At 41.0% G+C, this 16,668-nt stretch overlaps 1 protein-coding gene across 1 annotated transcript in view; it reads right to left on the bottom strand.

Moving 5' to 3' along the window:
- ANO4 (anoctamin 4) overlaps window positions 1-16,668 on the bottom strand; it is a 364,269-nt gene that overhangs the window by 302,131 nt on the left and 45,470 nt on the right. The window contains 2 exon segments of the mRNA XM_040415706.1: window positions 2-102; window positions 2,509-2,589. Coding sequence (XP_040271640.1) covers window positions 2-102; window positions 2,509-2,589 — 182 coding nt within the window.

Genomic DNA, 16,668 nt, shown 5'->3' with positions numbered 1-16,668 from the left:
GATCATGTGGGGATTGTTCAAATGGATGGTATGTTTCATTGTGAACATATGGAGGTTTCCAATGTGAGATTCCTATTGCAACTGGTCCATTAACTTCAAAACCTAAAATTTAGGAAGCAAATTATTAGAATTCTGCATTTGGCAAGTGCAGTTGAGATCTATGTCAGAATTATGATCATTTATGTCCCTTAGGAAACAATTTTAACAGTCTTAGCAGTATTTTACTTTGGATTGAATCATGTTATTGGTATTGTAGAAAGACTCCAATAATTACATGGATATGTATTGTCATATATTTTATTATTTTATGTTCTTTATAGTTGGTTTTTGCTTTCTGAAGTCTGTAATCAGGTTAACCACTAAACTGGCACATAGTATGGCAGCACATTGCTGGGTTTATTACGCTCAGAGCTTCTGTCTAGGCTGCTAAATCATTTTCTCCTTTATTTGTGGTCCTCTTTTCAATTTTGAATTGTAACGTGTATATCTATAGATGCACAGCAGACCACAAAACTCTATTCTGCTCAGCGAGAGGTTCTCTCATATTGTTTTTTTAATCTAATTTGACTAAAGGCTGAGGTTGTGAAGGACATGACTTTGTCCATGCTGGAACTTCCTTTACCACAGTTTTGATTTGGCCCTTTACATGGACCAGTTACTAATGTGCAGTTTTGTATTTCCTTCTTTTCTCTGGCTTATTGCTCAGTGCTTTACTTATTGTGAAAGAACTTCATACAATTTGATGTTAAGTTTTTTTTTTTTTTCATTTCTATACATTTTTTGCAAGTATAGAGGTGTGAATGCCGAAGCTTATATTCAATCAACATCATAATTTTGCCCTGGTTGTGCTTTTGTTGGTTTGTGTTCATCTTTATGTAAGAGTGAATTGAAGCCATGGCCTAAAACATTGCTCTCAAGCAAAGTCAATGTGAGCTGAGCAGACTGAGGGTGTAGCTATAGGGGGTGCAGAGAGTAGGAGTTTTCCAGGACAAGATAACCAAAAGCACATCGTCATATAAAAAGGCAACATTATACACACCTTGAAGAAGCATGGAATCACATGACAGGGCTGTTGGCCTGTTGTCCACCATATGAAAATTGCTGAATAAATAGTTTTACTGCTGGATGGGTGAGTGCTCTGGATTTCTTCATTTGGGATATGATTTTATACCATTATAAATGGCACATGGTAGGTGGGGTTACTGTTTGCACTGGCCCCAGGAGTGTAAAGCTACAGTGTGCCCCTTTAAAACAAGCATTATATTTAGAAGAAGTGCACAGTCCCTTTGTAGTGTTATTGAGGGTCTATGCACTCTCCTTCCCCAATCAATTATATTTTGGTGTCTTTGGGGCATGTTAGAAATATGACATTGTGAAGAAACTGATACAAATTTCCTTTCAGCTGTTCACCTCTTAGTGAATGTGGGAGAAGTTATATATGGCAATAGGATTAAGCTTTAATTTTACAATGTATGAAAGGATTAAAGTGACCAGCAATACTTACAAAATGTGTTGCTCCAAAAGTTAATCTCAGCAAGTAGCCACTTCAGTGGGAAAATGAGAACATAACACAACTCCCCAGCTACAATCCAATAGTACACAGTGGAATTAAATGCATACCGTACTGTTACTTACTGTCATGCTCTGGAAAAAAACCTAGGTGGATGGATAGAATACACACAATATGGCATTTACTGGCTCTTCACTCCTCTTTAACTTTCTATTTTAATCATGTCTTTTATGGGCCAAAAGCATCCCAATCTGTTAAAAAAAGTACATACATATGCTACTGCAAAACTTAGTAGTTTCCTAATATATTATTGTTTCAAAATGTATTGTTAAAGGGGTTTTCCGACACCCAGCGGTTCCATCAAAGCTACCTTAACCACACAGTACACACATGTACAGTTATAGACACCGTTATTTTGACTAGCCTAACACATCAATGTGCTGTTTTAGTGTCAAAATAATGCTGACTAATATACTTTACCAGTTGAAGGTTGCATGGATTTGGCCCTCCTAGGAACCCAGTCATGTTATGCTCTTCTTCTGAAAATCCCAGCCTCAGCTGATGTCACATTCTTTACCAGTTTCCTGGGGCTATGGACATGATGTCGTCTTCCACTGTGGACAGGGCCGAACTATTCCTCTCCTTGGCACATCACGTACTACTGAATCCACCTCATCTGCACATGCACAAGAACAAGGAATAGTCCTGCCCATGCACAGTGGAAGTGATATCGCATCCATAGTCCATGCTGGAAACCTGGTAAAGGATGCGATGTTGGCAGAAACTGGATTTTCAGTAGAGAGCATCACAGGACTGGATTCTCAGGAGGCTGATCCACACAAGTTTGGGATGAAAAGTACATTACAAATTTCTCCCACAGGTGTGTACTGTGGTGTAATTGAGTAGTTTTTGTGCAGCCACAGTGATCCGGAAGCCCCTTTAAGAATGTACTGATCTTTTTTGTTTTCCTTTTTTATGTTGACCTCTTTGTTTCTTACCTATAGTGATCTGACTGACACAACTGTAGTAGCTCGTCCACTGGACAGATTATTGGTAGCTGCCACTATTCGGATCTGTCTCTGAAAAACATGAAAAATATTATGAGAAACTGAAAGATAAAGCTAGTAAACAATTTTATGATTCTGCCATCTCCAGGGGGTCATCTGCTCTAGCAATAAACCATCACAAGAAAGCAGGGCATAAAGCTCACCACATGACATGTCCAACCAGCATGACCCGCAACTGGCAGGTCACACTTTTCTGTTAGAGTACAAACAACATCATGAACAGAAATGTTTTATATAAAATGAAATTGGTTTCCCAGTGTATGGCAATTGGGGTTCCCTTACGCTACACAGAAATCGTTTATATGATTTGACACTTCTCCAGTAACCCCTGATCTTCTGCCTTCCATCTTGCCTTTCAAAGTTTCGTGTATAGATGGCATCATTTAATCAAATAACATCTGCACTATACATCCTGTAATATTACACTATTAGGCATTTACATCGCTTTTTTGTTTTCTGTATTTCTGTTCCATGAGAGAAATCATATCAGTTAAAGATACTTGGTGATACTGGTTTAAAGTAAGAACTAATTTAGTTGCCCCTTAGCAACCAATTAGATTCCACTTTAAATTTTTCAAAGGAACTGTGAAAAACAAAAGGTGGAGTCTGATTGGTTCCTATGGGCGACTAAGCCAGTTTTGCTTACACCAGTTTGATAAATCTTCCCCACTGAATGACAGATACAAATAGAACAACCCGTTTCTGTTTCATTCATTGACCTCAATGGAAAAAAAAAATAGAAGGCTCCTTTCATCATGTTTCTGCTATTTTTTTGTGAGGGTAAAAACACAAAAATATAGCAGATGGCACTTTTTTCCCATCAAAATATAAATGAATCTGACAGAATGGACACAACTAAGCACAACTGTTGGCTCAAATAACTCATTCAGACAAATGGGGGTTAAAATGGATCTGTTTTTCTTTTTACAGTTTAAACCGTGGCCGATTATTGGACTGATGATGAGAACAAATGTTCATACAAAGGCTCTTTCCCAAATATTTGGCTTGTGTTAGTGTGTCACTGATCACCTGATGAAAGAGCAAGGACTTGGTCATTGCTGGAATGCATCATTAATGTGACACCCAAAATGATACCTCCTGGACAGCAGATCATGCTGTGTAAAGGGATGTAATGCAGCCCTCACTTCCTCTAACAGGCATTATTGGGAATTATCGGTTCCCAGTAATAGCCTGCTCAGTCGGCCTGTGCAAAGGGAACCTTAAAGAGAATCTGTCATGTGAACATGGTGTCTGAGCTGAAGGCAGCAAGTTATAGAGCAGGAAGAGCTGAGCAGGTTGATGTATAGTTTTTAAAGTCTGGAAAAAGATTCATTATAACTTGTATTTCGTTCAGTTAAATTCCTCCTCAGTCTGGGCTTTGAAGTCAAGGAGCCGGTTCCTATCAGTGATTGACCGCTATCCTCTACAGTCAGGGTCCATAATTATTGGGACATCAACACAATTTTAAACATTTTTGGCTCTATACACCACCACAATGGGATTTGAAATGAAACGAACAAGATGTGCATTAACTGCAGACTGTCACTTTAATTTGAGGTATTACATCCGAATCAGGGTGAACGGGTGTAGGAATTACAACAGTTTGCATATGTGCCTCCCATTTGTTAAGAAACCAAAAGTAATGGGACAGATAATAATCAATAAATCAAACTTTCACTTTTAATACTTGAATAAAAGGAAAAAGAGCTTGCACAACCACCTTCTGGGGTATAAATCAGCAGTTTAATTCAATAATAAAATGAATAGTACAATCCCATATCAGCAGTCACATTCAATCATAAAACACAGCATTCATATTGGGGTAGCAGCAACAATATAGCAGCAAGAATAAAATTGCAGCAAGAATGTAATAGCAGAAATATGTCCAATGGTAGTAGCAATATAGTCCAATATTCAACTATATCAGAATAACTCAGTCCATATGGATAAAGGATCCCATAAAATAACGATATAATTAGAATATGGTCTCCTTAGATGATAAAAAAAAGTTGGAGAAAGTCCCCACTCCTAATACGGGAGTCGTAATATGGGGAACACGTCAAGAGTTTGATAGTATAGGGGCTTCCATTAATACTATACAGATAATAAATATTCATAAAACATTCCCAGACTGTTGCGAAAAAAGAACAAACATTATATATTAGAGAATAATGCAGAGAAAACGCAAAAAAAAATCGCAACAGTCCTGGGAATAATTTATGAATATTTATTATCTGTATAGTATTAATGGAAGCCCTATACCACCCTTAGTTTTTATATTATATATATATATATATATATATATATATATATATAAGTCATTTGTCTGTTTATTATATTATACTCTACCTTATTTTAACCATGTCTGTATGGACATTTATCCATACCATTTCTTATATACATGGAATCCATTTTTTACATACATGGAATTTAATCCGTGTTTTAATCTGAAGCCCAATCAAGAAGCCCTATATAAATGATCGGAGGATCGCAGTTCCGGAGCTACTGAGAAGAGGCAAGTAGCCTCAAAACGCGTCTAGCCACCAGCGAACTGCGGCTTCTACATTTTTTGTTACCGGTCCGGACTAAAGTATAAAGACATTGTGCGCACAAAAAGAAGAAACCTTACAACAGTTCTCCATAACGCATAGGACCTGTGGATCACCTGACCGGGACCATCTGATTTGTTGTCAAGATCACCTGACCTAAAGAGTCACGAGACACACCCACTAAGCTACACAGCGGAGCGCTCCTGACCTCGTGAAATCAGCGTCCCTGTGAACGGCCTTTACTCTCCGCTTCCTGAATTGTGCCCGAGTATACACGTGAGTAGGCAGTTCTCTGCCAAGATAATTCACAGGACACGCCAGAAGACATCAAGCGATAAGAGTTTTCAGTGACATACTGAACAAATACCATTATTTACATATATTTGGGCTGTCTATCAAACTCTGACGGTGATCCCCATATTACGACTCCACATATTTAGGAGTGGACTTTCTCCAACCTTTTTTATCATCTAAGGAGACCTCATTCCATTTATATCCATTATTTTATGTGATCCTTATCCATATGGACTGAGTTATTCTGATATAGTTGAATATTGGACTATATTGCTACTACCATTGGACATATTGCTGCTATTACATTCTTGCTGCTATTTATTCTTTGCTGCTATATGTTGCTGCTACCCAATATGAATGCTGTGTTTATTGATTGAATGTGACTGCTGATATGGGATTGTACTATTGATTTTATTATTGAATTAAACTGCTGATTTATACCCCAGAAGGTGGTTGTGCCTGCTCTTTTTCCTTTTATTCAATTGCTTATTCTTACTGGGTAGTTGACCCAGGGAGCAGTGCACCCACCGTTATCTACCCGTCCAGTGTTGAGCCTTCCATTCTTGTATACTTTTTAATAACTTGGTTGCAAATCCTTTGCAGTCAATTACAGCCTGAAGTCTGGAACCATAGACATCACCAGACGCTGGGTTTCATCTCTGGTGATGCTCTGCCAGGCCTCTACTGCAACTGGCTTCAGTTCCTGCTTGTTCTTGGGGGCATTTTCCCTTCAGTTTTGTCTTCAGCAAGTGAAATGCATGCTCAATCGGATCAGGTCAGATGATTGACTAGGCCATTGCATAAAATTCCACTTCTTTCCCTTAAAAAAACTCTTTGGTTGCTTTGCAGTATGCTTTGGGTCATTGTCCATCTGCACTGTTAAGCACCGACCAATGATTTCTGAAGCATTTTGGCTGAATATGAGCAGATAATTTGCCTGAAACACTTCAGAAATCATCTGCTGCTTTTGTCAACAGTCACATCATCAATAAATACAAGAGAACCAGTTCCATTGGCAGCCATACATGCCCACGGCCATAACACTACCACCACCATGCTTCACTGATTAGGTGGTATGCTTAGAATCATGAGCAGTTTTTTTCCTACTCCATACTCTTCTCTTCCCATCACTCTGGTACAAGTTGATCTTGGTCTCATCTGTCCATAGGATGTTGTTCCAGAACTGTGAAGGCTTTTTGAGATTTTGTTTGGCAAACTCTAATCTGGCCTTCCTGTTTTTGAGGCTAACCAATGGTTTACATCTTGTGGTGAACCCTCTGTATTCACTCTGGTGAAGTCTTCTCTTGATTGTTGACTTTGACACACATAGACATACCTCCTGGAGAGTGTTCTTGACCTGGCAAACTGTTGTGAAGGGTGTTTTCTTCACCAGGGAAATAATTCTTTGGTCATCCACCACAGTTGTTTTCCGTCGTCTTCCGGGTCTTTTGGTGTTGCTGAGCTCACCGATGCGTTCCTTCTTTTTAAGAATGTTCCAAACAGTTGTTTTGGCCACACCTAATGTTTTTGCTATCTCTCTGATGGGTTTGATTAGTTTTTTCAGCCTAATGATGGGTTACTAGACTGATAGTAACAGCTCTTTGGATCTCATCTTGAGAGTTGACAGCAACAGATTCCAAATGCAAATAGCACACTTGAAATGAACTCTGGACATTTTATCTGCTCATTGTAATTGGGATAATGAGGGAATAACACACACCTGGCCATGGAACAGCTGAGAAGCCAATTGTCCCATTACTTTTGGTCCCTTAATAAGTGGGAGGCACATATGCAAACTGTTGTAATTCCTACACCGTTCACCTGATTTGGATGCAAATACCCTCAAATTAAAGCTGACAGTCTGCAGTTAAAGCACATCTTGTTTGTTTTATTTCAAATTCATTGTGGTGGTGTATAGAGCCAAAAATGTTGGAATTGTGTAGATGTCCCAATATTTATGGACCTGACTGTATATACACAGTCATAGAGGGAAGGCTGTCAGTCACTGATAGGACCACCTCCTTGACTTCAAAGTCCAGAATGAGCAGGAATTTATATGAATAAAATTAGGTTAAAAAGTTATACTAAACTAAAAGTTATACTAAATATTTTCTCATAAAACTATAGATCAATCTGCTCAGCTCATCCTGCTGTATAAAATGCTGCCTTTAGCACAGAGACCATATTCAATGTGACAAGTTCCCTTTAACCTCTTAAGGACACAGGGCGTACAGGTACGCCCTGATGTCCTGGTACTTAAGGACACAGGGCTTACCTGTACGCCCTGTGTATTTCTGATCACCACCGCGTGGCGGGTGGTGATCGGAACAAGGTGCCTGCTCAAATCATTGAGCAGGCACCTTGGGTCAATGCCGAGGGGGGTCCTGTGACCCCCCCTGTATTGGCGATTGTGGCGGATTAACCCCTTCTATGCCGCGGTTTGTGCATGCTGCGCTGCTGTGGCGGGGACTCAATGTCTCAGAAGGCAACCCGATGCCATGCAGAGGCTGCCCAATGCCTTGCACGGCATCAGGACCTGCCTTCTACGGGAGCCGAGGAGATCCAGCCTCAGGCTGAGTCTCCTAGGCAACCTGTTTGTGTACTACTCACTGTAGTACACGAACAGGCAATGTATTACAATACAATGCATTACAAATGTATTGTAATGCATTGCAGAGGGGATCAGACCCCCAAAATTAAACATCAGAAATAAATTAAAGAAAAAAAAGTTAAAAAAAAATGCTTTAATAAAATTTATAAAGTAAAAAAAAGAAAAAAAAAAACGCCACTTTCCCCTTATTTTATAATAAAAAACAGAAAAGAAAGAAAAAACACACATAGTAGGTATCGCCAGGTTCGTAATGACCGGCTCTATAAATATATCACATGATCCACCCTGTCCGATAAATACCTTAAAAATAAAAATATAAAAGGAGAGATGGGCTTTGGCCTCACTGGACACGGCCAAGGCTTTCGACTCATTGGAATGGCCCTTTTTGACTGCAGTGCTGGGCAGCTTTGGCTTCGTTCCTAAATTCATTAAATGGATAGAAATATTATATAAAAAACCCACTGCTAGCATCCAACTGAACGGTTACCACTCTGATAGGTTCCCCTTACTCAGAGGCACGAGGCAGGGATGCCCGCTCTCGCCTTTGCTGTTTGCAATTGCCATAGAGCATCTGGCCATTAGATTTAGACAGGACCAAGTTTATGCAGGTGTCTGCGAGGGAGATAGGGAAGACAGGATTGGACTGTATGCAGACGACTTGATCCTCTTTATGTCGGAACCGGAAGTATCTCTACTAAGAGCTATTGAAATCATAGAGCGCTTTGGGCAATACTCCGGGCTGCACATAAACTGGGGCAAGTCTGCCATCATGCCACTCTGGAACCATGATTGGCCTAGTTGCCGAAACAACCTGCCTGTAGTTGATAGGTTTAAATACTTAGGGGTAATAATCACTAAAGAGCCCCAACTCTCCTATGTATTGAATATTGAACCCTTAGAGACCATATTCCAAGATAAGGTTAAAACATGGGAGACCCTCTGTAACGGAACGCCTAGCACCCCGACCGGGTACCTCCGTCGATAGGTGCTCCTAGTGCTTCCAGAGGACTCCAAGCACTCCACTTGATACAGTCAGCACTGCAGACCCCACGAACCGCCGAAGCTTGATGGAGGTCTCGCCGTCTCCTACCCACCCTGGACCTACGACAAGGCTCCAGGCTCCAGTGGGTGAACCTCTCCTAAATGCAGAGACAGGAACCAGGAACAAGCTCTTACAAGAGCTTATACTCTTATAAGGGGAGTATTGTGATATAGCAATCCCCAAGAGTGTAGTTATCCCATTCCCCAAACATGAGCCAAAACTTCATGAAGGTATAAAAACAGGAACTCTCTTTATTTGAACACACAAGCATTGATTTATACACATCTTCCAACAAGGTTACCACCCACAGGGTTTTGTAAAAACAGCCAATCACATGCATTTACAGTATCCAAACCTTCCCAGCAATTGTACACAAAATCCCCTTCCCTCTGTCTGTAACGCAATCAACAAAATACAATGAGCATTGTCTGAGACACAATTAACTAACACACTGGCATTGTGTGAGACGCAATCAACAAAATACAATTACCAAACGTAATAGGCTAACTTAATCACTCACAGACAGAAAACACACATTTTTCCCCAAAACACAGAAAACACCCCAAAACCCCACATATCCCCATAATGTATACATCCATGGATAGCTCTGAACAACATATCCAAAAATCACCCAGATCCGAGCAGGGGTTCCCGAATTCCATGGAAGTCACATTTGGCCGGCCGCGAGCATGGCTGTCCTGCCCAAAACAATTCCACAGATTTAAGCTGTGCGGCCGGTCTGTTTTCTCCTTCAAAGATAGTATGGGCCATAATCCTAGGGCAAGAGACTAGTAGCCAGGCCCCTCCAAAACCCAGTGGCGAGGTTGGTTTCGCCACACCCTCCCTTTGTCGGTTATGGGTAGATTGAATCTGGTAAAGATGGTACTCTTGCCCAAGGGTTTATACTTTCTGTCCCACGCCTGTACGCCAGTTCCCAGGGGATTTTTTAAACGTATCCATGCTATTATAGCCTCCTTTGTATGGGGTAAATCTAGGAGGAAACTCTCACTGTCAGTTTTACAGAGGCCGAGGCTACAGGGAGGAGCTTCCCTTCCAGACTTCTTTCTTTATTATATTGCAAGTCAACTTAGATTTCTGAGATATTGTCACGGCTGAGGATGGGGGAAACCCTCAGCCGTGTGCCGGAGGATGATGGTCGCTGCTTGACCAGGACGAACAGGATTAGGGAGCAGGTCACCTCCTAACAGCGTCCCTAACCTGACCCTAACTCCTACCTGCATGGGCCGACCTTGAAGGTAGGAGGACCCATGCGCAGGAACCTCGGATCCCTACTCGCCCTCCGCCGGTCCCTAGGCTAGGAGTCAGAGTAAGACATCATGTTCCTTCTGGATACGGAGGAACAGGAGTCTAACTGGCCAAGCTGCAAGGAAGGGAGAACAAGTGCAACCTGTGGCAGTGGCAGGTACTTGCCACAAACATCACACTGACCTGCCACAGACAACCAAGCCTGGAACCCATGTGGGTGTACTGCCCACAGACAGCAGGACTCAGCACACAAACATACAACACACGGGAACCCAGGATCACAGGTGCAATAAAACAACATAAAGCAAACACATCTTCAGACACCAAAGGACATATATAAGCTTATGACCAGAAGGTTGGCCCCCACTGGCAGTTGGTAAGTAACCAGGAGGATGTCTACAGCCAGCATGGCTGAAACACCCTCTCTGGCTACTGCCTACAACTGAGGCTTTATAGGGCCAAGAGGCCACACCCAACAGTCAGACACACCCCGTGACTCAGACACACAGAAAGGGAGTTAACCCTTCCAATACCACAGAAGGGAAAACATAACTTAAAGGGGAAGTGTCAAAACTACAAACACACTGTGGCTGTTGCCGCAGGCAACGACATGGGTGGCAAGCGTGTCCTGGGAGTCAGCCCGAAGGCCGGGACACTGCCACCCACATGTACACATACAACCAAACTTTGCCACGGGCCACCACAGTTAAGGGAAGATGTCAGTGCACACCACACACAAAACAGAGTGCACACAGACAACAAAAGTGGCATACAAACGTGCACATAACTCCAAGGGATCCGCACACATAGCTGTTGTCCGCGCAACCGCGACCTGAGGCTAACTACATTATGCCTCAAGCTGCGGTTGACACTACAACCCAAAACCGCGGGCAACAGTATGCGGCTCCCAAGGAGTCACGCCATAACCGTGGCCGTGACAGATATTGGGTCACCGAGCCCCAAGCCCAAACGCAGAATGCTACCTGCACGAATATTTGCAAGTCCCCACGCTGTGTCCCGTTCTGGAGGGATCTCGCCATATTCAAAAGTGTCTTCTCCCAGTACATAAGCTAGCCCATCAGATATGGCAGGCATCTAAGTTAAATTCCTACAAGGATTTGCCAAGTGAAGTCCCCGTATGGGATAACTGTATGTTCCCACATCTGGTAAAGCTGGAGGGTGTGTCTGACTGGAAGAGGCATGGTATACTCACTTTGGGCGATCTATATGAGAGCGGGCAGCTTAGATCATTCTCCCAGATTCAGGATAAGTTTCAGGTGTCCCGTACTCTTTTCTTCAGGTACCTCCAATTGAGACATGCACTACAGGCCCAATTCAGAGGTGATAACAGGAGTATTTCTAAATACCCTATCATAGGGATTTTAAAATTGCAAGGCCCGAGAGGCATAGTCTCAGCGCTATATACACACTTGTTGGACTGCCGCCTGCTGGTGGCCCCGTTGGCCGTTGAGGGCAGATGGAAGTTGCTAATACCATCTTTGTCTTCTGAGGATTGGGAGGAGGCATTAATGGCTCCGACTAAGGTATCACCCTCTATAAATAATAGGATGATCCAGCTTTTATCCTTCATTTGTAGCTATCTCACGCCCACCAGACCTGTCAAAAGATGGGCAGGATTAGCACTCCAGTGCCATAGAGCGATGCTGTTGGAGCCAATTTTTGGCATATGATTGTGGGATTGTGAGTTCATTCGACAGTTCTGGATTTCAGTTCTGGAGGTCCTCGCAACTATGGTTCCTGTGACATTGCCGTTATGCCCCAAGATGTGCATTCTGGGAGTCATTGATGAAGAGGTCATGGTCACACTACCACAGAATCTTCTTAGGCGGAAACACTATTTCTAGCTAGAAAGGCAATTGCCATAAGATGGATGGGAGATTGTCCCCCCTCGAAGGGACAATGGCTCACTCTTGTAAACCACACAGTCTCCATGGAGAACATTGTGTATAAGCATAGGGGGTGTCCACAAAAATTTGATAGAGTCTGGGGTGACTGGTGTGCCTCTCCTCTCACCTTAAACTCATCGCGTCTGCACTCGATGGCTGACGGTCACATTGATCTTCAAACCAATATTCAGATACTTTATAGCACTGTTATCACTGATGTTAATGTTGGAGCATTTATGTGTGTGATTTGTCTATTCTGTGAATATTGTATGCTGTCAGGGTTAAGAACATGTCCTTTTACATGCTAGAGTCCTGATAAATGTCAATGTCTTTATGTATCACTGTTCTCTTGGTATTTCTGAGGCGCCCCTGCGTGGGCCATCACATTGCTACATGTATGCCATACTTATGTTATTCTCTTTTAATAAAACGAGTTAAAAAAAATATATATATATAAAAATGGTGTAAAAAAAAGCTATTTTTGTCACCTTACATCACAAAAAGTGCAACACCAAGTGATCAAAAAAGTGTATGCCCCCCAAAATAATACCAATCTAACCGTCACCTCATCCCGCAAAAAATGAGCCCCTACTGTACCTAAGCCAATCGCCCAAAATATAAAAAAAATCTATGGCTCAGAATATGGAGACACTAAAATATCATTTTTTTTTTTTAAAAATGCTGGTATTGTGTAAAACTTAAGTAAATAAAAAAAAAGTATACATATTAGGTATCGCCGCGTCCGTAATAACCTGCTCTGGAAAAATATCACATTACCTAACCCTTCAGCTGAACACTGTAAAAAAAAAAAAAAAAACTTGTAAAAAAAGCCATTTTTTGTTACCTTACCTCACAAAAAGTGTAATAGCAAGCGATCAAAAAGTCATACGCACCCCGAAATAGTGCCAATCAAACCGTCATCTCATCCCGCAAAAATCATACCCTACCCAAGATAATCGCCCAAAAACGGAAAAAACTATGGCTCTCAGACTATGGAGACACTAAAACATGATTTTTTTTGTTTTAAAAATGAAATCATTGTGTAAAACTTAAATAAATAAAAAAGTAGACATATTAGGTATCGCCACGTCCGTAATAATCTGCTCTAAAAAATAACACATGATCTAACCCCTCAGTGAATACCGTAAAAAAATAAAAAATAAACGCTGTCAAAAAATCTATTTTTTGTCACCTTACAAAAAGTTGTAATAGCAAGCGATAGAAAAACTCATTCGCACCCCAAAAATAGTGGCCAATCAAACTGTCATCTCATCCCGAAAAAAGACCAGACGCCCAAAAAATAAATAAAAGTATGGGCTTCAGGAATGTGGAGGACACCTAGAAGAATAATTTTTTTTAAATGCGATGTTATGTAAAAACTGAAACAAATAACCAAAAAAAGTTGTCATATTTGGTATTGTCGCGTCCGTGACAACCTCTCTAGAAAAATACCACATGATCAAACCTGGTCGATGAATGTTGTAGAATAACAAAAAAATATAAAACGGTGCCAAAACAGCTATTTCTTGTTACCTTGCCTCACAAAAAGTGTAATATAGAGCAACCAAAAAATCCTATGTACCCTAAAATGTACCAACAAAACTGCCACCCTACCCCATTAGTTTCGCAAAATGGGGTAACTTTTTTGGAGTTTCTACTCTAGGTGTGCATCAGAGGGCTTCAAATAGGACATGGTGTCAAAAAACCAGTCCAGCAAAATCTGCCTTCCGAAAACCGTATGGCATTCCTTTCCTGCTGTGTGACCGTACAGTAGTTTATGACCACATATGGGGTGTTTTATGTAAACGACAGAATCACGGCCATAAATATTGAGTTTATTTGGCTGTTATCCCTCGCTTCGTAACTGGAAAAAAATGATTCCAATGAAAAATCTGTCAAAAAAGTGAAATTTTGAAATGTTCTCTATTTTCCATTAATTCTTGAAATTAAATTAATTCAAAGTTTGTAAATCAGTTTTTGAATACCTTGAGGGGTGTACAGGTAGTTTGTAAAATGGGGTAATTTTTGGGTGGTTTCTATTCTATATGTATGCCTCACAAAGTGACTTCAGACCTCGACTGGTCCTTGAAAAAGTGGGTTTTAGAAATTTTCTAAAAAATTTCAAGATTTGCTTCTCAACTTCTAAGCCTTGTAACGTCCCAAAAAAATAAAATGGCATTCCCAAAATGATCCAAACATGAAGTAGACATATGGGGAATGTAAAATAATAACTATTTTTAGAGGTATTACTATCTATTATAAAAGAAGAGAAATTGAAATTTGGAAATTTCTCCCAATTTTTGGTAAATTTGGTATTTTTTTATAAATAAAAATGAATTTTTTTGACTCAATTTTACCACTGTCATGAAGTACAATATGCGACGAAAAAACAATCTCAGAATGGCCTGGATAAGTAAAAGCGTTTTAAAGTTATTCACACATAAAGTGACACTGGTCAGATTTGCAAAAAATGTCCTGGTCCTTAAGGTGAAAGTGAGCCCGGTCCTTAAGGAGTTAAATTGGGGAAAATACAAATCCACAATAGTTTTACGGGTTTCATTTTTATGGCATTCCCTATGCTGTAAAAATGACATGCTCCAAGTCAGTTTGATCACAGTAATAGCACATTTTTATAGTTTTTCTTGTGTTTTAATACTTGAAAAAAGAAAAACTTTTTGGGCATCGCCATTTCTAACCGTTGAACTTTTTTTTTTTATAAATGTATGTTTTATAGATTTTTTACAAACATAACTAAAGTCAAATATTCTTATGACTTCTTATCATTTACAACAAGTCCGAGTCTCATTGACATATAAGCATAGAGAGAAGACAAATTTGTCTGGTCCTAACGGAGAAGATGAGGAAAGAGAAGTCTACATCAAGGAGACCTTTCACTGAAGAAATCATCATGGCGGTCTGGGTCTACATCAGACGAGATGCCACTGGATGTAAGAGGTATGTGGTGCTAGATTTCCTGTATGTATGGTAGTGCTGAAAGACCAGGCAGAATGATAAAAGTAGGGCTGGCTCTCTGCTGTTGGCTGTGTTTCAACTCATCCTCTCCCTTCTCCATATCTTAATTATTAGACAATGGAGGAGGTTGAGGGACAGGACGTGGCAGTTGGCACTGGCCACCACAGAGGGGCAGCTTCTAGGGAGGTTTTTGGTTCTACTGGGGCAGTATATTTTCCTGTACTGTGGTATTTGGTTCTTCTGGAGCAGTATATTGCGCTACACTGAGCCAAATATAAAATTGCAGCACAATATACTGCTCTCTCTATGGTATTTCTGGCCCCACCTACTACAGTGACACTGCCTACACGTGTTGGTCCCACCTTCTGTCCCTCTGCACCCGCCTACAACATAGGACCCACTTTTAGTTTTTTTTTCCATGGGCGACTTCAAATTCCCAATCCGCCCCTGCATACAAGCAAGCATATAGCATATAACAGCCCAACTACCTTAAACATGCAGGTAGAGCACCAGAGCACCCAGATCAGTTTTAACTGGTTTAGAGACACTTGCTCAAGCAACAGTGCACTTACAGCGATTTATTTCTCTACCTTCTGCACTTTTCCTTATGATACGTATATGCATCTTACAATGACCCTAAGCATATCCTATAGTCAAATCTCATCAGGGGTCAGGTTAGACAACTATAATTCATATTTCAGATTAACAACATTATGCCAGCAATGTTTACAGACCAAGCACTACGCTCTGATTCCCAGAGTTTAAATAGGCTGGGGTTCCACCCATCCTTAGCCCAATAGGAAACAGAAGTGTCTCCATTACGCTGCACATCCGAACTTGCCCAAGGAAACCGTGCACTGGGAGGATCTTCCCTTTCCAGTTGCTAGACTCTAGATGGCGCTCCATCAGCATGATGAGCAGTGACAAAACAGAAAAAGGTAACTATAAAATCAAGACACATGGCACATAAACAGGAGGTCATTCATTCCAAACAGTACATATGATCCACAAATGGTAATGGAGAAGTCCAAGATTCTAGACAGAGGTCATATAGCAGAAATAGAACATATAACAAGTATAAAACAGCCCAGAATTGTATCAAGGGGAGGCTCAGACCATCTAATCGGTACAAAGCCAAAAAACAATGGCTTTTCTTTCTAATTCAGCATGCAGAGAACATCCAGATATAATTAGTATTTAACTCAATAGGATATGATTTGTTCAGGAGTACAATGTCTCTGTTCTAGACTAAACCAACAACAACAACAACACAGATAGAGCAGCAGCACAGTCAGACGGTGTGAATAGGGTGCAACTCCTCAGGGAAGGCTGGCTTCTCCTCCACTGTAAATACGTCCAAAGAACGAGGCAGCACTCCAAATTCTCCTGAGGGGGTGATGACCCAAATTTATTTCCCAGGCAACGTTTCGGACTACTCATTGAGGCCTT

The sequence above is a fragment of the Bufo bufo genome, chromosome 1 (genome assembly GCF_905171765.1).
Source record: "Bufo bufo chromosome 1, aBufBuf1.1, whole genome shotgun sequence".
Lineage (NCBI taxonomy): Eukaryota > Metazoa > Chordata > Amphibia > Anura > Bufonidae > Bufo > Bufo bufo.
This window is presented reverse-complemented; position numbering and strand designations above follow the sequence as displayed.